This window comes from Equus quagga, chromosome 8, assembly GCF_021613505.1.
Source record: "Equus quagga isolate Etosha38 chromosome 8, UCLA_HA_Equagga_1.0, whole genome shotgun sequence".
NCBI lineage: Eukaryota > Metazoa > Chordata > Mammalia > Perissodactyla > Equidae > Equus > Equus quagga.
Genome location: NC_060274.1, coordinates 66268403 through 66296270, shown reverse-complemented (window position 1 = coordinate 66296270; position 27868 = coordinate 66268403). Strand labels below are relative to the sequence as shown.

The following is a 27868-nucleotide window of genomic DNA, read 5'->3' as shown; positions in this document are numbered from 1 at the left end:
GCTTTTTGACTTAAGATACTGCAAAATTTCAGAACAATGACTCCTTTAAGTCATTGGTACTATGAGGTAAGGCTTTAGTATAGTATACTTAATACTTATCTGACTAGTGTGTGTGTGTGTATATACACACACATAGAGAGAGAGAGAGAGAGAGACTGAGCCATAAAAGTATATATCACTTTTGAAGGAAACACCAGTTGTAGGAAATGAATCAGTTTCAAATTTAACTGATAACTAGAGCATGATGGCAATTCTCAATTCTTTAGTAATGTTCCACCAGTTAATGCAAACTTTAAACACTTCAGCTTTTAGTGGATAAGAACGGAGTTTCTGGTGGACTCACTGCACAAGCACATGGTGACCTTCCAGTCTGAGACTGGGGAAGGGTGCTTACTATTCCCTGCCCACAACATATGTCATCAATGAGCACAACGTTCTTTCCAGCTACGCCTAGATACTGGAATCATTCCCCTAAGCATTTCACTGAACTGACCAGAATTAGAAAGTGAGTTAAAACTTCTTTGTACTCACTTTTGTCAGTGAAGAAGTCTGTGTATAGTTTCCTCTTATTCATCTTATTTAGCACTGTAATGAGGAAACCATGATGCTATTAACATTTTATATGTAAGGAAAATGAGGCTGAAATGGTAAGTAGCTTCCTTGATCGCACAGCAAGGAAATGATGGAACTCAGAATCCAAGTCTTATGACTTTCAGTTCAGTACCTGTATTAGTTCCGGTTTGGTTCATCTGCAAAATGACAAATAAAATAGTGGCTTACACAGAATAGAAGTTTATTCCTGTCTCTCATAAAGGAAGTCCACAGGAAAGCATTACAGGGCTGATGTGGCAGCGCCACAGTCTTCAAGGACCCAGGCTCTTCTCAGCTTATTCTTCAGTTAGCCTCACAATGTACTCCAGTCCTCATGGGCCAAGATGGCGGCTAGTACTCTACCAAATCATCATATCCACATCCTAGGGTGAGAGAAGGTGGAGGTGGGGAGGGGGAGGAGGAGAGGGAAGGTACACACCAACTACGTTTTCAAAAGATTTCCTAGAACCTGCAACACAACATTTCTTCTTATATCACACTGGCCAGAAACTTCACAATTCCATACCAAACTGCAAAATGGCCACATGGCAAGATAAAAACGCTATTAACTACAAAAGAAAGGGAAACAGATATTGAAGGACAACTAGTAGTTTCTATCCCTATATCGTCTTGGAAAAAGTTAAACTTAAGGTGTTTGATAGAAAGACTTGCAGCATGATGGTTCCATACAGTTGGTTAGTTTGTTGTTTCTCTGTCACATCCCGTCAATCTGGTACGAGTATACTTGCACACTTTTTAAGTGATGCATTCACAAGATGATGCTACAATCAGTTTTTTCATTAAAAAATATTTCTCAATCTTGATGAAACTGTAACAACTATCTCTGTTTTAAAAATTAATAAATTTCCAATAAAAAAAAACAAAACATTACTTCATTGCTTTAAAATGGTCAGATATCTGATAGCTCATCACTGCCAATGGGATAAAATTCTAACCTCTCAGGACAGCACACAAGGTCCATGACAAACCACCTTTCTAGACTTGTTTCTCATCAGTGGCCCTGATACACCTTCTCCAGTGAGCCAGGAAGAACTTTTTACTGGCCCTGAATTTGTCCCAGACTTTTCTGAATGCACATACTTTACACAGTCTGTCTCACGCCTTGGAAAGGTTTTATTCCTTCACCACACTTTCTAAAATAACTATCCCAACAATTCTCAAATATCAACATGCATAAAAATCACCTGCATTGTTTTTTACAAAATGCTGATTCTTAAGCTATAGCTCCAAAGATTCTGTTTCACTAGTTACGGGTCAGACCCAGGAATCTGCAGCACTTTTAACAAGGAGCAGAGTGCCTGGGACAGAAAAGGTGCTCGAGAATGTTCCCTTAATGATTATAACAGTAAGAAGAGATTATATCACACTAATTTAAGATGTTTCTTCTGGCTTAGTTTATTAGATAATGCTGTCCCAAGGTAACACCATAATTCTATCATGATATAATGAAGGAAAAAGACACACTTTTCAGAAATTCACATTTGTGAAGATTAACCTGTAACCTCAATAAGAACTCTTCCCTTCATAACACGCTTTGGTCGCACTCAATGGAAAAAACAGATGCTGAATATGATAACCACTTAAATATAAAAAAATGTTGTAGTATTATTAAAATTACCAGGAAGACAATATTTAGGTCTTCAAACCCCATCTGAAAGACTAGTACAAAGTACAATTCTCATACTGTACATTTTACTTAGATTCTCATCCTCATTATTTATTTCCTCAACAGAAGGAAATAAAAGTAAACTTTAATTTAAAATATAAAAGCTACTCATGACAATTTTTCAGTTAAATAGTCGCAAATGTGGAAAATACAGCATTATGAAAGTCTCTAAGGAAATACTAGAGGAAATTCATTTATGGAATATGGGGTGCATATTTAAATTATTTTCCCCTACTGATATTGTACTGAGTAAGTGCCCCCTAGGAAACAGTACCAAAGTAAACCAGTCAACTACCCCCAAATTGCTATACTAAAAATATGACTGCCTGAAGGTTTCAGCTCAAAGAAAAAGAACCTCAGAGTGCTCTGAAGAGTTTACAGGTGTTAATCTGTCAAATAGATTACTGTGGCTAAAGACAAAAAGAGTCACAGGCCACTTGGAATTTACATTTGCATAATTAACAAAATGCTTCTCAGTTGCTCCTCTGACTTAAAAAGAACATTTAAGGTTTCAAGTATATTACTTTAAGAAACGGCTTTCATTTCTTAGAATTTTGAAGCTTTCTGCTCTTTACCTATTTAATGTTTGAAAGGAAGTGTGTTTAACCTAGAAATTTTGTGGTTTTATTTGCTTTTCGTTTATTTGTGTACGGCTCAACTACTGTGGAAGAGAAACTGTAAGTCTGTATTTTTATGAGGTCTTTTTCAAAGTGTCTTAACACATTATTTGATGGTGTACAATTACTAAATTATAGAGTGAACTGCAGTGGCTCTCAGGTCCGCATGCACACTACAACTATCTGGGGAACTCTGAAAAAATCCCAGTGTCTGGGCCAAACCCCAGGCCCATCTAACCAGAATGTAGGGATGAGACCCCAGCACCAGTATATTTTCAAAGCGCCCCTGAATGCACAGGAAGGTTAGAACCCCAGAGTTAGGGAAACAGATCCCTAATTTACATCTGAGTCAGCTGGGTCCACTGAGCCCCAGTAAGAATGAATGACTTTCTCACAATTAATTGTATGAAACAGGGCTCAGTTCTGCTTCTCAGTACAGTTGACCCCTCTCCCTGTCCCATGGCCATTCACTCGGCACATTCAAGGAGATAAGGCAGGTGGTACACCCTCTGAGGGACAGCCTTGCCGGAACGTTTTCACCTCAGAAGTGACACCAGATTAACAGGGGAACCAGAATTAGGAACCAACGAATGTGAAAATTCTGTTAATTCTACCTATTAGACACACAGCTCCACATTTCTTAACAGAAAAATACACAACCGTGTAATGAAGTTAGTTGAAAAATCTTGGCATACTTGCTTTAGATTCAAAAGGATAAGAGTAAAAACACAAAAATTGCCAAGTAAATTAATTGTAATTTGAATTTTCATGGCTATCACAATACACAGGCAAAAAGATATTAACAGGGCGAGTGGCTTTTTTAATCCATAAACACTATTCTTTTTCAAGATTTGGTGAACTTTTGTTGTAAGAACAGGGATAAAAATAGGAAGCACATGCTGAAAATCTGTTTAGTTTTTGTCATTGCTGTTTTAATTAAAGCCTTCAGTCCCACACAGAATCAAAGTGACTTACTGTCCCTCATTCCTTGGAATGTAAATTTTTATTGTACACAGCTAAATTTCCAATTTTAAATAAAGGAAAGAACACAGAGATGCAGAGATTACTTAGAAAGTTCCATAAAAAAATGTGATAGTTTAACTTTAATGTGTATACATGGTTTGAATGATTCCCAGGATGAGGAATCCAGTGGGAGACAATCTTAAAAATAACCCACTATTTTTCAAAATCCGATTTATCATATAAACTGGAAAACAGAAGGTAAGACTAAATTACATATTTCAATATCAATATTTAAAAGATGAAATCCAAGCTGCTGTGAATTACTAAACTCTGATTCTAAATTCAATCAGTTTACAAAATCATTAGCTTAATGGAAACTGGTTCTCATGCCCTACTTTAAGACGCACCTGCATACTCTGAAAAACATGGTGAATTTCAGTTGTACTGTAACCCAATTCCTTTCATCTCTATAACAGTGCTTGCCCAACTTAATTCCCCCTGCTCCACAGTTAAACTCAATTTCTGGTCAAGAATGTTAGTGAACACAACAATAATAATCTAAATTATTCCTTTTCATTTTATATTCTGTGGGGTTTCTTATTGCTGTTATTTTTCCTTCTTTTTGCTAGAACATAACAAGCTAATTTATGCCTTTGTCTTAGCTTTGGAAGGAATTATATGCCAACATCGAGGCAACAGATACCCCTTTTCCTAATTTAAAATAACTACGAGGTTGCACACTACAGTAGTAAATTTGTAATCAACTTAAAGATAATGTCTTAAAAGTACAATTAAACATGTCATAACAGAAGAAAACCCTGGTAATTTCAAATAGTACTATGCTTGCTGGGGTTTTAAACATTACTATAAGATTAAGAAAAATCGCCACCCAGTGATGCAAATGAAAACTGCAATTTGTTTTTGTGTAAAATGAGTACCCTGGAGGATTACTTCAACTTCATTACTGAATGAACGAATAGCTATTACCTTCTTAGGCGAATAGGAACTGGTTACAAGGGAAAGGATGTTTTACTACTAGGCTTTTTTTTTTTCCCTTATTCTTATTCAGCACACTTGACATTTTACAAAGGCTAAACACTTTGGAAACCTTAACAGAGAAAAAGCTTTCCATCCAAAAGTGAGCTAATTGTATACAAACAGGCCAGATATTCCTATTATCAACAAAAGTGCCTAGGCTCTGCCTGACCCTGAATTTCAAGTCATGGGGTGTTGACTTCAGCAACTCAGCAATGCCATCTAATAATTGTGACCTAAAATCTACTTGTGTTAAGCAAGAAGGCTTGCCTACGGGAAAATGTATTCTCAACTGGGAAAAAATAGATAATTTATACCTTTAACAACATAATTTGCTCTGACATTTTTAGAAGGAGGTCATAAAAGCCACATAAGATAATAACCTAACAAATTCTGTGGAATTCACGCTAAGAAGTTGTTGCTATAAATATAATCATGTTTCTAAGTCTTTACTTATTGTGTCATTTAAAAGTTAATAAACAAACACACAAAACCAATTATACACATTTTTATTCCTGTAATGTATCTATTAAGGACAAAGAAAGTTATATGGATCCATTATAACCAAAATACATGTGTGTAACTATGGGGCCATGTTAATAAAAGCATTTCATATCCACCATTTGACCTATCTGACATTTTCCAAAATATTTTACACAGTATGCTGAGACTAAAGTAAGTATCATATATGTCAGTATGGAACTATAAGATGAAAAGAGCAACTCAGCAGAACAAACCAGTTTTTAAAAAAAGAGGTTACCATCCTATACATAAAGACAATTAACTACATTCCTAATAACCTGCCCTGACTTCTATCAGGCAATTCAGTTAAGTCCTTAACTGTTGAATAATTTTTACTAACTAAACAAGGAATACCATCTTCCAATCTCGGTTTCATTAAGGAGATTATAGTTTTATGCAATATCGTTAAGTATTTAAAATATTAAATAGTGAAAAGTTTGGGGTAGCCAAAATTAAAGCCAAACTTTATGAACAATAATCCAATAACCAACCCTCTCTTATTTAACAAAAAACCCCAACATTTTCTCTTTTAAACAGTAAAGAATCCAATGTGAATTTTTTTAAAAGAGCTGAAAATGTCACTAATGTCTTAAAATCAAAAATAATAGTATGACATCAAAAAAAAAAAAAAAGATGGATAGTTCAGTGGTTAAGAGGATAGACTCTGAAGTCCGGCTGCCTGGGCTAATTCCACATCTGCTATATGTTAGCCGGAGGAACTTGGAAAACTTAAGTCCTCACTGTATATGGAGGTAGAATACCACCACCTCACTCACAGGGTTGTGCTAAGCATTTTACACACATCAACTCATTTAATCCTCTGAATAACCCTATGGGATTGGTACTTCTATCATGCTCACTTTCTAGATAAGCTAAATGACACCTGGGAGGCTACCTAACTTGTCCAAAATGGTGAAGGGTGGCAGACAGATCACCCCAAAATATGCCACTTTGGCATAAGGGTAATTTTGAATGAAAAGCACTTGAAAAGCAGAAGTGCGAGAAGGACACTCTGACCTCCCCTTTTCTTCCTGAAAGCAGGAGATAAAACCCTCACGTCGAAGATGCCAGGAGGAAAGAAACACTCTTATCACCAGACATGGAGAGTTGAGACCAACAGAGCTCTATACAAACAGACCTAATTATAATAACTTTTATCTTCCTCTAGTCTCCCCACATAGTTTAGTTACTTTTCCACAATTGCCTCTTTGTTCAACCTAGTATATGACCACTTAGATTTTGCCACTTCTTTGGGTCTTCATTTTCCTGTGGGGACTCCCACATACATGTAAAAATCTGTATGCTTTTCTCCTTAATCTGTCCTCTGTCTACTTAATTCTCAGGCCCAGCCAGAGACCCTAAAAGGCGAGAGGTCAAGTTTTGCCTCCCCTATAATTGAAATTCTAGTAAGCTGTGGAGCCTCGATACAAACCCAAGGGGTCTGGCTGGATTCAGCATTCTTATCTGCACTTCACTGTAGTGCCTCTGAGGTGCTCCTGAGAAAGAACGGAGATGGTGTGATGACAGAGAAAGAAGACAGAGGAAGTGGGAGCCAAGACGTGATGCTGACTGACCTCATCCAAACTTCAGGACAGCAACTAAGGCCACAGAACAGCAGACATGCAAGGATTTTTCATGGAAAATGATGAAGCAGTGGAGCTTTGCACCTGGGGGGGATGGGCTAAACAGAGACAAGCATCAGCAGACACGGCAGCTGACGGACGAGCAGGCCTCAGCCGATGTTTCAGGCACGTTTCTTGCTTGGATCATCTGAACAAGGATAAGCGACAGCTGCACTTCAAATTAAACGCTATCCTGGAACTACGACGGAAGTGATTCCTCACCACGACTGCTCAACTGCTAGATATATGGTGCAGGGGACAAGACCACTCCTGCTCAGTCCTAGATGGTCCTGGGAAAACTCCCTCAAAACACAGCATGTCAGGAAAATGCATCATTAGAGCTTAAATGTATCAGATGGAGCAGCTGGTACATGAGCACAAATCGGAGTAATGAAGTGCCGGAAATTCCCTCACGAATTAGCAAATTTGGAGGTTTCTGTGTCTTCTAATGCTCAGGTAAAGACCACTTCTTTTTTTTTTTTAAGGATTGGCACCTGGGCTAACAACTGTTGCTAATCTTTTTTTTTTTTTCTGCTTTATCTCCCCAAACCCTGCCCTGTACACAGTTGTATATCCCAGTTGCAGGTCCTTCTAGTTGTGGGATGTGGGACACCGCCTCAACGTGGCCTGATGAGCAGTGCCATGTCCACGCCCAGGATCCGAACCCTGGGCCGCCACAGCGGAGCATGCGAACTTAACCACTCGGCCACGGAGCCGGCCCCCTAAAGACCACTTCTTACATTCAAGTCTTTCCTAGAAGAGGAAAGGTCCACAGCAGATCAGCTGTGCCTGCTGCTACCCTGGAAAGCGGCCCCTCCTGGGCTGACTATAAGACAGGCAGTGAAACATCCACAGGCTACAAGCTACCAGACACTGGAGGAGGTTGTGGAAAGAGGAGCACCACTGGCTGTTTCAGCTGTAGTTAAAACTTGCCTCTGAAATGCTGCAAAGTGGCAGGCCACAGAGCTCCAAAGGTGAAGATGATATACACAGTCTTTGAGGTCCAGCATTAGAAGTTGTATGTGCTCTCAAAGATGTCGGCGCACTAAACTCACATCCTTTAAATGGCTATTTGATAACAAAAAGAATAATCGTCATTTCTAATCATGAAACAACAAAAAAGAGCAGAGTCCTCTGCATATGTGTTAAGACTACAAAGGTGTTCCAAAATGAGGAATAGAGAAGAGTTTGGAAAACTAGGCTTTGTGGAAGCAAATTTCTGAGAGAAGAATTTATTTTGAAACTCCTAAAGAAGCAGAAACTTCACAGGAGACCAGACACACTCCTGAAGTCTTTCTGTTAGTGAGGCTCATTCAGGAGCTAAGAGGGAAGCAACACTGGCAGCTTTCAAGGAACAGAACTTGGGGCTGACACAGCCAGTTCTGACTTGGAAGTCAAGGCACAAATTCCTGATGTGCTAAGAAGGGCCAGGTAAGCAGTTGTGTCCATGGCACCCCACTTTATCCCAGTCAGAGGGTCCTCAGAAAAACCACCGGCCCTGGTCAGACTATGCCCCCCATTTTGCCGCAGGTACAGGGGATCTGGTCATAGAGAAAACAACTCCGACCACCCTAATTACTGCTTCTGTCCCCAGCCCTTAGGAAGCAGATTCAGAAAAATACACATGCCTACCAGAAGTTGAATGGAAAAGATAGGATATTCTATGGTAACATTTAGCCACGAGAAAAATTCTATTCTGGTCTCCCAGAGACAAAGGCCAAGAAATGGAAGAGGACAAGGGGTTAAAACCCTTGTGTTCTTTCTGCGAGAGACCAGATCCTAAAGAGAAGGGCTGAAGAAGCAGAGACGCGCACACCATACTTCTGAATGTGTGGGGTCAGAGGCATCTTGTGAGTCCTGGCTCTGATAGGGCCTAAACTAAAAATTAGGACCACCCTTAAAGCCAAGGAGCCATTCTCCACTTCTCAAGACATACAGAGCATTTGCTGATGCTAGAGGCCCCCAGTCTGACTGGGCCAAGATAAAGACAGTAAGAGGCAGAAAACCAGAATCTGGTGAAGGAGACACCTGAGAAACATCCCAGGGAGCAAAGACCCTATGAATTCATGCAAATCCTGTCAAAGGAGCCCGAATTTGGCAGGAGGAAGCTCAGAGTGGAAGAGGATACACGCTACCAGGGGACATTGGGTTTTGGCCTCTTCACCACCCTCTGGGGAGAGAACTTCTGGGAAGAACTATACAAAGACTGCAAATCTCTTCCTCAGGGGAAAGACACAATGACATGAAGGAAATGTTATTTTTTTCAGAATTCCCCTTGGGAAGAGCATAGTATTTGGTTGAAAGAAATATTTTTTAAAGCCACTAAAATCTTAATAATTAGCAGGTATTAAATTTATAACAGAAAATAAACTAGTCTTAAACATTTAGGAGACCCTATTTAACATATTCAGATTTAAGTGTAGTACACTCAGCAAATATTTATTGGACAGCTTATTTAATTTCAGATGCTAATTTTAGAAGCAAGGCTTAGTGCTATTTATAAAACAAAACTTGAATTTATCAAGGATTCTTCAATACTTTTGGTTTTTCACAATTAAAAAGGTTGACTAGTGTATCAGATAGGAAAAACAGGATGATTTTACAAACGGAATTTGAACAACACAGCCAAACTGATATATAAGAAGCATCTGACTCGATGACAATATTCTAAGTGACTGATGACCTTTATTTTTATGGATTTCATATGCATAAATTAATTCTGGAATTAGTAGGAAATAATCTAAAATCAATCATAATTTGCAAGTAACCTTTTAAAGGAAAAATAATTCATCTAATTATGATTTTGTTTCTTAAAAGACTCACCTAGAAGGATAAATCCATCTATCTCTGTCTCAGGCACCGGTGACTTTTTGGATTCCGGAGGCTTTCTGAAGAAGTGAAACATTGCGGCTGCTGCAGCTCCTGCTATCTGAAATAGAAGCACTATATAATGTCACATTCAGATGAAACTGTACAACTCGTGCCCTTTTTAGTAAAAAAAGCCACACATAGAGACATTACAATAATTACTTTTAGTAATTCTATTCTCAGACTTAAAAGCACGAGCCCTCTCTAGGTGTCAGAAGACAAAGCCAAAAACTAAGGTGCATGGACGTCCAGTTAAAATCATGTGTCTTGAATCATGCAACCTCTCTCAATTTCTGAACACGCAGGAAATAACCCAAGATATCACTACCTGTAAAAGTAACATCAACAGGTCACACCAGAATCTGGAAGGATCTCACTAACCATAAATCGGACACTGGATTGAGGAAAGGAAAAAAAACCAGTTCAGGTTTCTAGTCATGCCATAACTAGCTTAAGCCTCATAAAACTGAGGCCACCTGAAAAAAGAAAAGGCGTGTGAAACATACTCTACTGTTGGTGACCTGATTCAGACACTCAAGGGCTGTACCCACTGTAAAATGGCAGCCCACTTTAAGTTCCCATCAGTGTAGATCTTTGTGTTGGTAAGATTATTGTGTGCTGCCCCCAACACACATACACACACCCCTCTCTCCTCCTCCTCCTCTCCCATCTTTGTACATTCAGGCAGGGCAACAACTCCTAGAAAACAACTGGGAAGGCAGTTGAAAGGAATTGGAAGGAGACTCACATCCTGAGGTCAATTCTATAAACAAAGCAATGTAAGAGACAGCAAAGAAAGAAAAACTCCTGGTGGCAGCAAGTGCTCCACATTTTAGTTTTCATGTATTCCACTCATACCAGAAAATCAAGCAGAGAGAGGAAGATTTAATCTGAGTGAAAGCCTTCTAGAAACTGAGAACTGTACCGGGATTTCCGTAGGTCAACCTGCCCTGAGCTGTAGATCCGAGAAGGGTATTAACCTCTACATAAGTGGATGGTAAAGGAAGCGTAGTTGTTGATAGAAAACATTTCTGGCAAATTTCACTTTTTAAAGCGAAACAAACAATGGAGAAGAAAAACACAAGCCATGTGAAAAAGAAAAGATTCCAGGAAAGCAAAAGAACAGCCTCTGAAATCCTCAAAGAGCTTACTGGATATGGTGATGGAGCCAAAAGAAAAGTCTGGAAATAGTTTGCACCCTGAATAGCGTACAAGGAGACACGGCCTCTACAAAACCGGTGAAAAGAAAGATTAGATGAAAAAGCAAAAGGAAAAGATAAGGAGACAAGGAATGAGATGAAAAAAAAACTGAGATACAGAGAAATCCATGCAAGAAAGAAATGATATTAGAAAATAATGGGTTGATTTGCAAGCAAGAATGTAAGAAAACAGAGTTCAAGTTCAAAGACCTAAAAGATTGGAAGGAGGCAACCACTTCTCAACCTCAGACAGTTAAAAATAAAACAGAGAAGGCCTCTGAAGGAACAGTGGCTGATTAAAATTCACCCTCGGGCAAGGATCAAATCAAAGGAAAAGCCATCACACCTGATATTAAAACCTCAGTGTGGATTAATGTGGCACTCAGTACATTCTTTCACTTGGGATAAAATGGTTCAGGAAAAAGAGACGAAGACAGTAGGTCTCCAAATGAAGCCTGGTAGAGAAGACACCCTCAAACAAATAAAGAGGAAGGGAGCACACGTAGGGGTGAAAAAAGATGAGAAACAGAGCAAATCTAAAAGTTATATCTAGCAAAAACCGTACGTCTGGCTATTGATACATGAAGCTGACTGGAATCGGGTAAGAAGTCAACAAAATTTTTGAGAGTTGTAGTACCAAAAAACTACCAGTCTGGATTAAAAGAGGACTATGACTGCTGGATATTTAAGACAACCCTGCAAATAGGAAGCTGCCCAGGAAAACTGCTCGGCCCCCAAGGAAGGCCTATTCTCCAGTGCCCACTTCAGTGGTAGCCAAGGAAGTTACTGGAAAAGGAAGAAACTCCAAGAGAGTAGAGCCAATGGACATGGAGAAGAACAGACTGGGAGTCCTCTCCTAGGAAGCAGAATCTGAGCACAATTAAGGAACATTCTGCAACCCAAGGTGGGAGTTCGCCAAAATGCCTGCTCCCTGGAATTTCAGAATTGCTACAACTCTGTGACTGCTGTATATCTCCCATTCCTCACCTTTCTGAATGGGAGTGGTTTTGGCAGTTATGTTTCCCAGTTGCACCAGGGTGCGAGGGGACAGGGCGGATTACTGATCTTTTTAGTTCAGGAAGTCTCCAAACCAAGAGGTGCCACATCTGGACCTGATGAAGAGACTCTTGTACATTACAGAGAGGCACTGAACTGTGAGTGTGACGCTGACTGAATGGGGGAATTCGGATTGCTGCCCTTGGGAAGGGATGAGTTATTCTGCCTATGGCAGGGAGAGAGAGCGAGTATATGGTGACCACAAATGAGAACCACGGAATCATGACGGCTGTTCACTGGCGCTCTGCCTTACGGAGACATAACAGGATGCAGTTTTCCACCCTCCTCGGAAGTAGGTATGGCCGTGTGACTTGCTTAGTTCACTGTGTCACATGCCATTAGAGTGCTGTAACCAGGAGCTTTATGGACACTGAGCAAGAGAGGCCCTTTAAAAAGTGGTTCTTGTTTTAACACATAAAGACAAGCCTTTTAATAGCAGTACTCAAATTTCCAATACCTTTTCATGACTGGCCACGAAACAGAAATGGAGCAAACATGGAAGTCACAAAAGTGGTTCTGATAAGTCATTCTCAAGCCCCCAAAGTTCAGAAATGTCATTACAAAAGCCAGACCAAACTCAGGTGCAGTGAGAGAATCTCTTTTTAATTCAAGTATTTTGTACAGAATCTATAACTTAAGTAATTAAGCAAAGTATTTAAGTTTCTCATAGCCTAAAATGTAGAATTTAAACTACATACAGGCTGTATCAGTGTGCTGATAGTATGGCTCACTGGCAATGCATAATATTATAGTCTGTCACTTCAGAACATTATAAAATTGCTAACATATTAGAGAAGGAGGGATAACTTAGGTTGAAAGAGTCAAGAAACTTCCAGGCACAGAAGAAACAGGTCAGAAATAAGAGAAAGGGAGCAGAGATGGTATAAAAGAACTCAGAATGACAGTAAAAAATAGTTTACTACAAATACCCATCCAAAACAGCTCTAAACTTGTTACAAAAGTACCAGTCACCCTCACACCTATCACTCCACCTTAACTCCTTCCTCAAGATGTTTTTCTGGGGGAACAAGATTCCAATTTTACACTACAAGTCTTGGGATTCCCTTGTATAACCAATACTAACTGCTGACATTAATAATTCATTCCACTTAATCATTCATTAAAGTCGGTCTAAACATCTACCTTTAGAGTAATCACTCCAAGCACAAAAAGACTATGTCCTGAGACTCTAAAATCTATCATCAAATTATCTTTATGCCGTGATTTTTTTTTTCAAATCACTGAAAAGCACATAGAGTGGTGTAAAAACTTCTCTCGATAGGGCTGGCAAATACCATTCTAAGATCTCCCCTCTTTGAGTGACTCCCACAGTTGGAAAGCTGCATGGTTGGTCATCACCCCAGCAGCCAGATTTGGTTACCCAGATTTGGTTACCCTAGTACTGGGAAGGAGACGGGGAGTAACCAAACCCCACTAACATTTGCTGAGCTCCTGCAGTGGGTCAGGCACTATACCAAAATGCCGTATATACTCTATCTCTTAGAAACTTACAGTCACCCCACTAGGTACGCGTGATTATTCACAATGTGTAAGTGAAAGAACTGAAGTAAAGTAGGTTAAGTACTGGTCCAAGTTTATGTGGCTAGTAAACAGCAGACCTAGAATTTTAAACTAAGTCCTCTTGGCACCAAAACGGAATGCTTTTCATCAACAAAGCACCAGAGACAAGGAGCCCTTAACACTTACGACATTTGTGTTGGACTTTAATATACTATTTCTCAATACTAGTCAAATACATTTGACTAATTCCACTTCTGTCTTTGTCAATCCCTACTTTTCCAAGCCTTGCTCAGTGCTATGTTCTAAAGACATTTACTAATCCCATAACATCTATGTTCAAGACCTTCACTTACTTTAGATTTATATTTCATAAACACTTACTACATGTTTAGGCCACATACTGACCAAGCACTGCAAAGGCAGCTCTCAGTTTACATTTAGGGGGAACAAACTGCAATCTCAGCCTACCCGATTTCTGAAGCAACGCTTAGCAAAACTAAGAGTAATTTAAGAGCCCCATCCCATAGAGGAGGCCTGCTGCCCTAAGCCTAGCATACAGGAAGGCCCAAGCACTCATCCTTCTGATGCACACGGCCTTGACAGTTGGCTGAATCTTCTGTTTAGAGTTCTCAAGCATGTTCCAGTCTCATTTCCTTATTTACAATTTTCAGTATTTTAAAAATTATCTACAATGAGGAAATTTTACATTTATAAATAGGAAAAATACAAAAATTTATTCTTAAAAATCCATTAGCTAGCAATAACACTCCTGCCTGGCTGAGCTGGAACCCAACCCAGAATGCCTCTGAATTCTCAGACAGAGGAATCCTGGAGCTGCCTCGATATACATGGGGGATGAAGAATTCACCTGCCCATGCCACAGGCTAGGAGAAAATTCTTGCAAATCACGGGTATCTAGAAAATATAAAGAACTCTTGAAACTCAATAATGAGAAAACAACTCAATAAAAACTGGGTAAGAGATATGAAGAGACATTTCACCAAAGAAGATGTGCAGATGGCAAACAATCACATGAAAAGATGTTCCAAATCATTAGTCAACAGGCAAATGTAAATTAAAATCTCAATGAGATACCACTACATAACTACTAAAATGTTTAAAATTTAAAAGGTTTGCCACGCCAAGTGTTGGCAAAGATGTGGAGTAACTGGAACTCTTGCACACTGTGGTCGGTGTGTAATATAGTACAACCACTCTGGATAACAGTTTGGCAGTTTCTTTAAAACATAAACATATTCGTACCATACGACCCAGACCTTCTTCTAGGTATTTACCTAAGAAAAATGAAAGCATATGTCTGTACTTGTACACAAACGTCATACAGCTTTTTCGGTAATAACCCCAAACCAGAAACAACCCAAATGTCTAACAGATAAATGCATAAATTGTGGCATACGTATAATACTATTCAGCAATAAAAAGGAATGAATTCCTAAAATACGCTACAACATGCATGAATCTCAAAAAAATTAAGCTGAGTGAAAGAAGCCAGACAAAAACGAGTTCATACTGTATTATTCCATTTATATGAACTTCTAGAAGATGCAAACTAATGTACAGTGACAGAAAGCAGATCAGTGGTTGCCTGGGGATGGGGAGGTGCAGGGAGGCAGGAGAGAAGCAGGATCAGAAGGAAACTTTTGGGGATGATGGATATGTTCGTTATCTTGATTGTGGTGATGGTTTCAGGGGTATAAATATGTCAAAACTCATCAAATTGTACACTTTCAACATGTGCAATTTATTGTATATTAATAAAACCTCAATAAAGCTATCTTAAAAATTCATTAGCACGATGTTTTAGATGTCATATAAATGCTGTAGTTCACAATTATTCAGAAAATTGTCTCAAATCTCTTAAGCCACTTTGTGTGGGTTATAGATACAGTCTTTGTATAAAAAACAAAATGCTTCTTTTCTCTATGCTTTCGCGCAAAACTGAAAAATAAAAGGACAGTGTCTTGACTTTTAATGGTATACACAGACTGCATATATAAAGGACTAGCCTGACTGCCAGGCAGGGCAAATCCTATTGCTCTGAAGAGGGGGAGGGTAGGGCAAGTAATATATTTATTTTTTTGTATTACTCTAAGGCTCACCTTTTAAGCAATATTATCCATAACAAAAGGATTAAGGCAACCTGGTTTTCTCAATTTGATTATCCTCTTTAAATTTCACAGACTACTAGATAACGTAAATATATCAGACTGAAATTCTATGTGTGATTGATAAACAGAAGCCAGTTAACTGTAAGAGTAATACACACACATATTTTTTCCTTCAGATTTGTGCCAAAAACCAATAAATATGTAAATTTCATACTACTGAAAAATTGAAATCCTGAACGTTTAATCTTCCTCCTCTTATTCTGTATGGTGGGTTGTGAATTGCATGGTTACGCAAAAATAATACAAATTTAGATAACAAGTTTACTAATTTCTTCTGAGAGATACCAAAAAAGACAATGGTCCATGCTTGTGGTAGTTTTAATCTTGAGAGACAAGATTACATTACCAAAAATAGCATTAAACAGGATACAATATTCCAGAAGGACCAAGGAGAATCAGAACAGCCCACATGAACTTCACAAATAGGTGACCTTGAGTTTAATTTCATCCGATGGTTAGGGGACAAATATAAACAAAGAAGAGAAGGAAGGCCTCTCCTGTAAGAAGGGTCACTGTGAACAAAGAGCACAGCATCTTTAGAGGACGGCAAAGGACTAACCTCACTAGAGGCACGCAGATAAGCAACAGAAACTAAAACTGCAAAAGAAAGTTAGAGACAAATTATTAGAAGGGCTGAAAAGTCAGGAAAATGTTAGAATACCTAGAGTGGCACACCAGGATTTGTTTACTATTATTGTATAGACTAGGATCTTGAGGAAAGTAGTGTTTCAGAAAGACTGGATTTCAAATAATATGCTGGAGAAGTTGATTGAGAGTATGTAGTCAAGACGTTACAAAGTTGTAGCAAAAGACATTAGATCAAGATGAGAGAAGCTTGAATGAAAAAGAAGGGATGTACAGAAATATGGAACAGGACCTAGTGACTCTCAAGTCTACAAAATACTGATGGAAAGGCATTAATAAAGGTTGACTGAAGTTTCAAGCCTGAAGGACTGAAGAAAGAGACATTATGAGTAAGATAACGACAGTAGGAAAGGGAAGTTTAAGAGGAGAAAAAAATAAAGAATTCCATTTCAGACAAGTTAGATGTGGGGAAACAGTGTCTGGTCCAAACGGAAATACGTAAAATGTAGTTGGAAAAATAAGACCTAGTGCTCCAGCGAAAGGAGTAAGTTGGAATTTGGGAGTTGTTAGCATATAAATGGTAGCTGAAATCACAAACATCAGTGGTATTTCAAAGAAAAAATATTGAGATCATGATCTCTAAGATCTCAAATTATACTATGGAAATACATCCCCTTAATTATCACCAAAATTATGTGTATACTCTCACTTCTTTGAAATTTTCAAAAACATCATACTTGGCTGTCATACCAGGACTAAAATATTAATGCAACTATATTATTTTACGTTTCAAAATTGCAGAAACAACCGAGCTCTTCAGTATAATCCAGAGGTGGTAAGTTCGAATGCCAGGCAGATAACTACGAGTGGAACCAGCCTAGCATGGGACAGAAGGAGTGAAGGAGAGCACAGACCTGTCTAAAGAAGGCACGTCTAGGGAAGGAAGGAGGGAGATGCCCAGCGAGTCAGAGGAGGAGCCCTTCGCCAAAACAAGGCTTGTGAGGTCTTGATGCAGGAACCAGTCAAAGAGCTTTCAAAGGTTTTGAGCTGGGAAAGCTGGGAATCAGATTTGTACTAGCTGTCATGGCCGAGGTAGGTAAAAAAACACCACCACACACGAAAAAAACAGGACAAGCTGAAGCTATGGTTAGGGCATCACCGCCCCTGAAGACGACCTCAGGGCACCTGGGAACCTCTGCGGAATGCAGCTTGAAGGTCTCAAGTTGCCTCGTCTGAACTTCCCTCCCCTTTACTACCTGCGTGGGGACTACGGGACTTGGACTCAGAACTGCTGCTCTTATTGTCACCCGGGCCACTTGAAGAGAGAACCTTTTAGCTAAAATCATTTATTTTTCCTCAAACTATTTTTTAATATATGATTTTAGCTAATATGATTTACTCATAATTTTTTGTTTTAATCTTTTTTATATATTCTTTACGGTATGTCTTTCTATTGTAGTTGTTTTATACTATTTTATCCTTTCTAGTAGTTTTTCTAATTTATTTGCTTTTTCAAATGAAACTAGCAGGCTTTCTAATTATAAAAATATTTTCTATTTTGTGTGCACAAGAAGGGGATAAGTTTGTATATTCTTAGAAAAAAGGATGAAAAAATATACACCAAACCTAATAGTTGTTGCTACCAGGATGCAGGATCAGTTTATATTCACTTTACAGTTCTTTTGTAGTATCTCCTTTTTTTCTAAATACTATGCACTATTTTACAATAAAAAATAAAGATTTTTAAAAATTAAAAAATATATAGAGAAGATACCTTTGGCAGCTCCAACCACTGTTCCATGAAGGAATGTGGACCCTGTGTCACCAAGTCTGATTTCTCAAAACTATTATAAAAAAAACCTAGTTTTTGGATGACGGCAACAAATTCAAAATTTTAAAAAATACTCTGCAGATTGAATTAAAAAAAAATACTCTGCAGATTGAATAAATCCTCTACAAACGAGACTTGGCCTTCAGGAGGCAAAATTTTAGACCCAGGATAGGAAAGTGTTTAATAGCCTAAATCTAATCCATATAAGAAAACATTGTGGGGGATGGCCCGGTGGCATAGTGGTGAAGTCTGCACACTCCACTTCAGTGGCCCAGGGTTTGCAGGTCTGGATCCTGGGCACGGACCCACACGCTGCTCAAGTGATGCTATGCTGTGGCAGCATCCCACATATAAAATAGAGGAAGACTGGCATAGATGTTAGCTCAGGGACAATCTTCCTCAAGCAAAAAGAGGAAGACTGGCAACAGATGTTAGCTCAGGGCCAATCTTCCTCACCAAAAAAAGAAAAACAAAAAAGTTGTGAAAGACTTTGGAATTTAGCGGATATTCTGGCTAGCTCATCCATCCAGGTTATCTCCACCTTTGTTTGTCTTTGACTAAGTAATGTTATAGCTCTGCAGGAGACAACTTGTATAAAACTGACAGTCATGCAAATAATTCCTGTCCACAGAAATATACCTGGTAGAATGCATTAATTACTGCCCTGGGGATAGTGACCAGTTTTGCGCCATTTATAAATTCAACATTCCTTTATGAGACTAAAAATGTGTGTTGATACTCTGAGTTCTCTTGTGAACCAGTCGTAATATCTTAAAGTTCCCTCTTTAATTAATGAGTTCAGTAAAGTCTTTGACAGATTTTATACTTGTGTCAGAGAAATGATTTTATCCTCTTTTAAAATTTATCCATTAACTTTAGATTACCAATTAGGATTACCCAAAGATTCTTCCCGTTTTTCCATCCCACCTGGGTTTTTTATTTTTGAAGGTTTGTGATATTGGTAATGGGGGAAAGATATAGATATCCAAGAGGATAAGTGAGAGAAGAGCAAGGGAAGATATTTAAACTGATATCACTCCACCGAACAGCTGGAAAGCCAATTAATTAAAACATTAACATAAATTTTATCTCCACTCTGCAATTTATGCTCCGACCTCTCATCCAAAGAAAGGGAAAAGGAAGCAAAAAGATTATCAGAGAACATCATACATACTAAGTAATGTTTTATCAACTCTCGTCTTTGGGTGCGTGTGCTAGGTCATGATATGAAATGTATTTCTTACTTTGGGTTGAAGGCAAAAAAGTTTCAAAGCCACTGATCATACTTTGGTGCTCACAAACCCCTTAAAAGAATTTTGAAAAATGATGCACTCCTTGCATTTTTTAAGTTGACATCTAAAACTTTTCAGTGAAAATTAGAACGGATGTAGTTTCTAGCATATTATATTTATAGGTTGAAATAAAACCATTCTATCATTCCTTTAAATTTACCCAACAGAATGTAAACACCAGAACATTTTAATATCCATCATCAACCATTTATAAAATACATAAACAAGTTCTTTTCTAACAGCAGGACATTTTACACTGTTCTTTTTTCCTCCTTGAACTCATATTTCCATTCCATTTCCACTGGTCTGGAGTAGCTCGGAGCTGCCCTCAGACTACAGGAGAGCGGCTTTCACAACACACCCAGAGGAATACAAAGTGCTGGGGCAACTTCATTTTTAAGAGAGTCCGTCCTCTACTTTTTTTAAGAGAGTCTGTCCACCTAGCTGGAAAGTGACATCATGCACATGCATAACAGCCATTAAAAATTGAAGTTATATGATTTAGCAAAACTCATTTCGCTAATATGACCACTCAGTCGCTTTTAGCAAACTGAGAAATTAAATACGTATTATTTTTAGCCAAAACAGAACATCTAAAATACTTAGAAAGTCAGAAGATGTCAAGTTACAAATTGATATTATAAAGCATCAGGTAAGGGAGGATCCTAGGAGAGTGCACGGGGTCCAGAGAACTTCACAGTGTAGATTTCAACAGGCGTCAAGCTGGGGTGTTTTTTCTTGATTTGATAGTTTCTCCTTGATCCTTATAGTTTAAATCCTTTTCCTATTTTACTTTATATTAAATTAAAGGCAGGAAAAGCTTTTCAGAAATGCGACATGTAGGATTCAAACATGAAACACTTAAACACAATACAGGAAATCCTAGGTTAAAAGGGTACAGGGCGGGGGCGGTTCTGGTCTGTCACTACAACTTGGTAACTTTGTTTTAAGATTGGCACCTCAGCTAACATATGTTGCCAGTCTTTCTTTTTTCTTCTTCTTCTGCCCGAAGCCCCCCAGTACACAGTTGTGTATCCTAGTTGTGAGCGCCTCTGGTTGTGCTATGTGGGACGCCATCTCAGCGTGGCCTGATGAGCGGTGCTATGTCTGTGGCCAGGATCCGAACTGGCGAAACCCTGGGCAGCCAAAGCAGAGCACACAAACTTAACCACTCAGCCCCTGGGCCAGCCCTATAACTTGATGACCTTTAACAGCTGGCGTTATTTGCCACACAGAGGCTTCATCTGATAAGCTCAACGGCCAGCTACTCAGCATTAGCATGTAAGATACCTACCGCCAGGAACAGCTTGCTATTATGCGTTGTTACCATAATAACGAAATCCTATCATCATGGAAGTATTACATAATCTAGAATTACTAATTTTCTGGAATTTTCTCTAGCAGAATTGCTTTTCAGGGATATGATAAAGTCATCTTGAAAAGTCACAAGTCGGCCCAAGAAAATTCTAGAACAGAACCTTCATTCTTCTCGGATCCTGTTTCCATCATGAACACAGACAGTCTCACTAAAGTAAAACAAACCTCACACAGTTTTACTCTCCTCTGTTACTTTGTAAATAAATATGACTCCCAAAGTCCACATTAGAATCATCAGGGAAGTTTTGTGTAGTTTTGTAGTTGTTGTTGGATTTGGGGATTTTTTGTTTGTTTTCCTTTTAATTAACTACCCTATTATTTTCAGAATCAAGAATGGTGGCCCGGCAGTGATAACAACTCACGGCTTTTTGCCTCTAGTTCTCTGTGTTCTACTCATAAAATGAAAAACAGAGCAACATAATAAAGTCTCCCCTAATTCTACTAATTTAAGGGGGGAATCTCCCATTACATTGGACCAGGGTTTCTCAATCTCTTCACTCTTAGCATTTGGGGCCAGACAGTTCTCTGTTGTACCCTACTCCTCTGTGGATGGGCGTGATCACCCGGTATGTGACGCACTCCAGTCAGAAGACATCTTAATTTCAAGAGGTTTTATTAAAAAAAAAAAAAAAACACAAAAAAAAACACTTCTCTTTTTTTAATGCAGTACACATGAAAACCATAGTGGGTTTTTTTTCCTAAAGATGGATGCTAAATAGTAGGGAGATAAAGAAATTTAGAAGATAAAGTTGCTGCCTTGTGAGAGCTTATAAACAAACCGGACTTATGATTTATATCATCTGGGTCTCATTCATTGACCAAGAAGGTAATTTAGAGGCTTTAATGTTATCCCAAGTCTTCTAAATTAATGATACAATGATATGCTTTACATTTTAGAAAAGTTACAAACACAATCTTACACAACTGCCACAAAAAAAAAATATTTTGGTTTTGGCTTAAATAACACTGCTGTCTAGCAATACAACACAAACTTCTACCCTCTGCATTCAGTGTTGCACCTCTTAAATGAGAAAAAATCCTGAAAAAGACTCCAGACAACTCTAACAAAAAGCATCTCTTCACATAAAACAAATATCTGAGGTGAGTAAACACATTTAAATAATGTCCTAAGGGAGAAGGAAGTCATCCGATGTGAGGTGACACCTCTTTACAACTCTCTATAGCACAGGGAAACCTAGAATGAACAAAGAAAACAATAAAACATTATTCAGAGTGTGTCTTTAAGTTACTCTATTTGTTCACTTAAATACATTTCACACACAACAGGAACCATCACATTCAACTTCCAAAAGGATTCACTTCCAAAACTGTCCACTAAAAGTCTGCATTATTTGACTTTCAATACAACCTAACTGCACCATCAAGTATTTACTTCCTCCCCAAATAAAAACAAATTCCTAAAATTCAATCATTTGTTCACTTTTTAATTCACTCAACCAACATGTTTTGAAGGCCAAATACCAGCCAAGCATGGTGCTAGGCCCTAGAGAAACAACACCAGACAAGGCCCATTCTTCGAATTCAAGAACTACCCAGTCCACCTGCTGCCTCTTGGTCTCCTCCACCACCTCTCATAATGCCTATGGGCACAAAGCACGGTCCTGAGTCCTGCGTAAAACCAGCACCATCACGCACGTGGTTAACAGTTGCTAACAGCAGGTCAGGAAGGACTGCTATCCGTCTAAGACTATCTTCAGACTCCTGAGTAAACAGGAAAGCTGGCTGTTTGACCTCCTTCCATTTTTTTTTTTTTAATGATTTTATTTTTCCTTTTTCTCCCCAAAGCCCTCTGTTACATAGCTGTATATTTTTAGTCGTGGGTCCTTCTAGTTGTGGCATGTGGGATGCCGCCTCAGCATGGCTTGATGAGTGGTGCCATGTCGGTGCCCAAGATCCAAACTGGCAAAACCCTGGGCCGCTGAAGCAGAGCACTCGAACTTAACCACTCGGCCATGGGGCCAGCCCCATTATCTCCTCCCAATTTTTCATCAAAATGCACATAAAGAAACACAAGACAGAGCCAGCCCCAGTGGCCTAGTGGTTAAGTTCGGTACACTCCACTTCAGTGGCCTGGGTTCAGTTTCTGGGCACGGACCTACACCACTCATCAGTGGTCATGCTGTGGCAGCAGCTCACATACAAAAAGAAGAAGATTGGCAACAGATGTTAGCTCAAGGCAAATCTCCAGCAAAAAAAAAAAAAACACAAGATAAAAACTGGCAATAGCTCTGTCAACCATATGCCAAGGTCTGAGTCAAATTCCCATGAACTCAAGATCAGTGGGGATTGACCAAGAAGTACAACTCACCAAGAGTTGATTCCTGTACTCTCTGCCATATGCTACATCTTCTGAAATCCTGTCCAGGGAATGAATGAATAAGTGAATAAACAAGCTAACCTAAACAGGAGAGTAAACCACAAAGATGGGAAAAGCATTTCATCCATTCCCATTGCCTGAACTTAATTCTAAAATACAGGAGCTGTACCTACCAGAAAAACAATAGGCTGCCAGACATCCGCCTGCATGGAAACTCTCTAAAGTCTGGCAGAACTCGATGCCCTCCCCTATCCCTACTCCTCCCAGACAAGATCTTTCACCTCCATTCAGAGACTATAGCTTTTGGCCTGAGCAAGCCACAGGAGAGAGGAAGGAGGGCAATAGTTTGTAACTGTCCAAGGAAGACCTTGTAACACAGGGTCCCAGACAGAAAAGCTCCACGAGCAGAGCACAGGAAGGAAGTCTACTTTCATGTTTAAAGAACTACAAACTGCTCCTAATTCTCTAATTCATAGAGAGACCTCAACAATCCAAGTCACAGCTGACTCAGTCTCAGCCGGGCAGACCCACACATGATGAGTGGCGGTCAGCCACTGGGAACTGGACAAGCCAAGGAACATGTGCATCTGTCTGTCTTCCAGGACCAGACACGGAAACAAGAAGCTGCCTGCAACAGAAAGTTCAGGAAAGAAGACTAAGGTAACATCATCCACCCAGTATCTCCTTCAATAAGCCATCGCCAAAAGGTGAGCAACATAAGGAAGGGAAAATGTGGACCCAAAGACTAAGAGGAAGAATAGCTCTCTGATGATAATTTTCCATAAGAAACTGTTGAAAAGTATAGAAAACATCTTGGTAACCCTCAAACGGTTGTAAGAGAACACGATTTCTTACATCCGGGCTGCTGAGCAGAGCTGGGCAAAACATACCATCACCCAAATGAATTCAGGATCTCCATTCTCAGACAAGCCCACACACTTCCTTCCTTCTGGGGAAACACCCTGGGGTTTTCTTCCCCCGCCACTACCTCAACTCATGATCACTAAGATGTCCAATGGATACTTAAGGGCAATCTGGTCATGCTAGGAAGAGTTACATAAGTTTGCAATTTATTATTTAAGTACTTAGTGTATCAAGGCACTGTGCTCAGTAATTTACATACCCAATCTAACAACCCTGTGAAGCTTTATTATCTCCCATGTTAACAAAGAAATTGTAGCTCTGAAAGAATGAATAATTTGTGCAAAAGTCACTTAAGTGAAAGTATCAGGATTTAACCCAGGTCTGTCTGCTCCAAAGTCTACGTTCTTCACTCTGTGCTACATTGCCTCAATGTCCAAGCCTAAGTCATCTTCCCATCTAAATGCATCTTCCCCACATGCATTTCTCCTCTATTCTCTATCTCAGAAAAAAGCATGATGCTCCAAACAGCCGCTAGAGACAGAACCATAAATGTTACCTTGATTTCACCCTCTTCCTTCACCCCCTGCCCACCAACCTCTAAGTCCTGCAACCTCGTGATATCTTACGAACCTTTTAGCGTCTCTCTATTCCTACTGCCACTGCTTGAGTTCACCTCACCAGCATCTCCAGCATGAATTATTGCAACACCCTTGGGTATCCTTCCAACACAGCGGACTCCCAGTAGCCACGTTTGTTCTCAGTCCTCCCCAAGTCCTCTTCCACACCACAGCTGGTTGGAAGATGTATGGTCAAGTGACTAGAGCTGGCAAATTACACTCTCCCAAAAGCTGGTCACAAAGCCTGGGATACCCATGTAGGTCTATGTAAACAATGAAGCAACAAACGCCTGGCTGAAAAGAAGGTGGTCTCAAAAAGAGATAGAAGACAGCTTGTCTTCTGAAAGCTTTCCCGTTCACAGCTTCAATCCTTGTGAGGTCAGGAACCCTTAGGCTAAGTCAAGCTAGCCAGCTGGCCTGCCCTGGTGGTCTAGTGGTTAAGACTAGGCGCTCTCACTACTGTGGCACCGGTTCATTTCCTGGTCAGGGAACCACACTACCCGTCTGTCAGTTGGCATACTGTGGTGGCTGCATGTTACGGTGATGCTGAAAGCTATGCCATCAGTATTTCAAACACCAGCAGGGCGGACAGGTTTCAGTGAAGCTTCCAGACTCAGACTAGAAGTTCACCAGCAATATTCACCAGCAAACCAAATAGGAGAAATCCACATCAGGATACATTACACAGTAAAACTGCAGAACCCAGATAAACTGAGGATCAAGCAGAAAGATACTAAAACTTACAAAAGAATCACAATTTAAAAGGAAAGTAGGGGCCAGCCCAGTGGCGCAGTGGTTAAGTTCACACGTTCTGCTTCGGTGGCCCAGGGTTCACCAGTTTGGATCCTGGGTGGGGACATGGCACCACTTGGCAAGCCATGCTGTGGCAGGCGTCCCACATATAAAATAGAGGAAGATGGGCACAGATGTTAGCTCAGGGCCAGTCTTCCTCAAAAAAAAAAAAAAGGGAAAAGGACAGTAAATATTAAAAGAGTAAAACAATATCAGCACAGTCTTGAGAGAAATTAACTGTCCATTTAGAATTCTATATCACAGAAAGACAGTAAACCTATCTTTTGAGAACAAGGATAAAAAAAACATATTCAGAAAAAAAAAAAACTGATGGAATTCACTACCAAAGATTCTCACTAAAAGAACTTCCAAAGAAGGTACCCCCAAAAGAAGGGAAATAATACCAGAAAAGAGGTTGAGATGTAAAAATAAATAGTTAAGCACAGAAAATGATAAATATGCTTCAAGCAAATCTTAACTGCATACAGCAGTAATAATGCCTAATTTGTGGGGTTACAAGAAATCAAGATAGAACAAGAACTCTAGACAACAGCATACAAATTGGGAAAGGGTAAATGGAGTTATAGGGTCTTATCTTGACACAGAGTAAAATAACTTTAGACTTTAAGTTTAACACGCATGCTAATGGTTGACCACAAAAATTTTTTAAAGAAAACATGTAACATTCACACTAATACAGAGGAACAAAATGGAACTGAGGAAAACACTAATAAAAAGTCAATTAAAAACAAGGCAACAGAGGAGAAAAAAATAAACAACAAAAAAAGCAGAACACACAGGAAGCACAAAATGACTCTAGAAAGGAACCCAAAAATACCAGTAACCACGATCAATGTAAACGGACCAAAGATAGAAAAACGAAACCTCCAGCTATCTGCACTATTTACAAGAGACACACCTAAACCATATGGACACCGAGAAGTTGAAAGTTATCAGGCCAACAGACACAAACATCATAAGGACCACACAGTATAAATATCAAATAAGGTTTACTGGAGAAAACGTAACAAGCAGAGAAGTGGCAAAGTGCCCATGATCCCCCATACTTTAGTGTTCCCACAGAGAGGAACCCAGCCCCCACACACTTGGGCAATAATGTGATCGTAGAATATCCTGGTTAAAGAAGTGCCTTGTGAAGAAGGGAGCTGCTGGGGCCCCAGGCTGGTATCACCCTGTCTTCCCTCGAGCTGAGACGTGCCAAGTCAGCTCTCTGATAAGCCACCAAAGAGAGGAGGAAATGACCATCCAAGCCCACGGGTCTTGCTCCGCTAGGTGAAGTGAAGGATGGAAAAACATAAATTCTAACCAAAAGAAAGCTGATAGATCTAAATTTGTCTACAGACAAAACAAACTTTAAGGCAAAAAGCACTACTTCATTTCACCCTTTTGCTTCATAATCTTCATCTTCTATGTACCAAATGACAAAATCTCCAAAAATATATAGCACAAGTCATCAGAAGTTCAAGGAGAAACTGCCAATGCTACTATCTATAGAATATTTAATGCAATTATCTCAACAATTGAGACATTAATCAGACAAAAGAAAACAGAAAGAGTTGAATGCTGAAATTAACAAGCTTGATCCAACAACTGGAAAATACAAGCACACATGAAACATTTACAAAAATTGTCCATGTACTTGATAAGCCTTAAAGGAAGTCTCATATACTTTCAAAGAATAAGTATCAGAACATACCATCTGACGATAATGCCATTACATGAGAAATTAACAACAGGAAATAATTGTAATAAATAAAACCTATACATTTGGAAACAAAAGCAACCCATGAGTCAAAGAAGAAATATGCTGGAAACTAGAAAATATTTAGAACTTAATGATGATGAACATCTACTTAGGAAAACTCACGGGATACGCCTAAAGCAGTAGGTACAGGTAACTATACCAGACCCAGAATGTTTTACAGGTGAGTTCTACCAAACAGTCAATGAATAGATAATTCCAACTTTACACAGAATCCTAGAGAATAGAAGAAACACTCCACAACTCCTTTCCTGAGACTAGTATAACCCTAATAATACTATACAAGACTATACAAGAAAGAAAAATCACAGGCCAATCTCACTTAGGAACAAGGATGCAAAAATCCCAAACATAACAATAGCAAATCAAATCCAGGAATATATAATAAAACATAATATACATAACCAACTTGTGTTCCTTCCAGGAATGAGAGTATGGTTGAACAATGGAAAATATATTCATTTCAATCATCTCAATTAAGGCAAAAAAATGCATTTGATCAAATTCTATAACGACAAT

General features: G+C 39.2%; 1 protein-coding gene across 2 annotated transcripts in view; it reads right to left on the bottom strand.

Annotated features, from left to right (window-relative positions):
- Positions 1-27868, bottom strand: part of UMAD1 (UBAP1-MVB12-associated (UMA) domain containing 1) — a 211313-nt gene that overhangs the window by 179252 nt on the left and 4193 nt on the right. Inside the window, exons 2-3 of one of the 2 annotated variants that reach the window (XM_046669425.1) lie at positions 10234-10299; positions 9861-9966 (exon numbers count right to left, since the gene is read on the bottom strand). In XM_046669425.1, coding sequence (XP_046525381.1) covers positions 9861-9966; positions 10234-10248 — 121 coding nt within the window. In that variant the 5' untranslated portion in view covers positions 10249-10299. The remainder of the gene's footprint in view (positions 1-9860; positions 9967-10233; positions 10300-27868) is intronic. The other variant, XM_046669427.1, reaches the window with a different exon arrangement.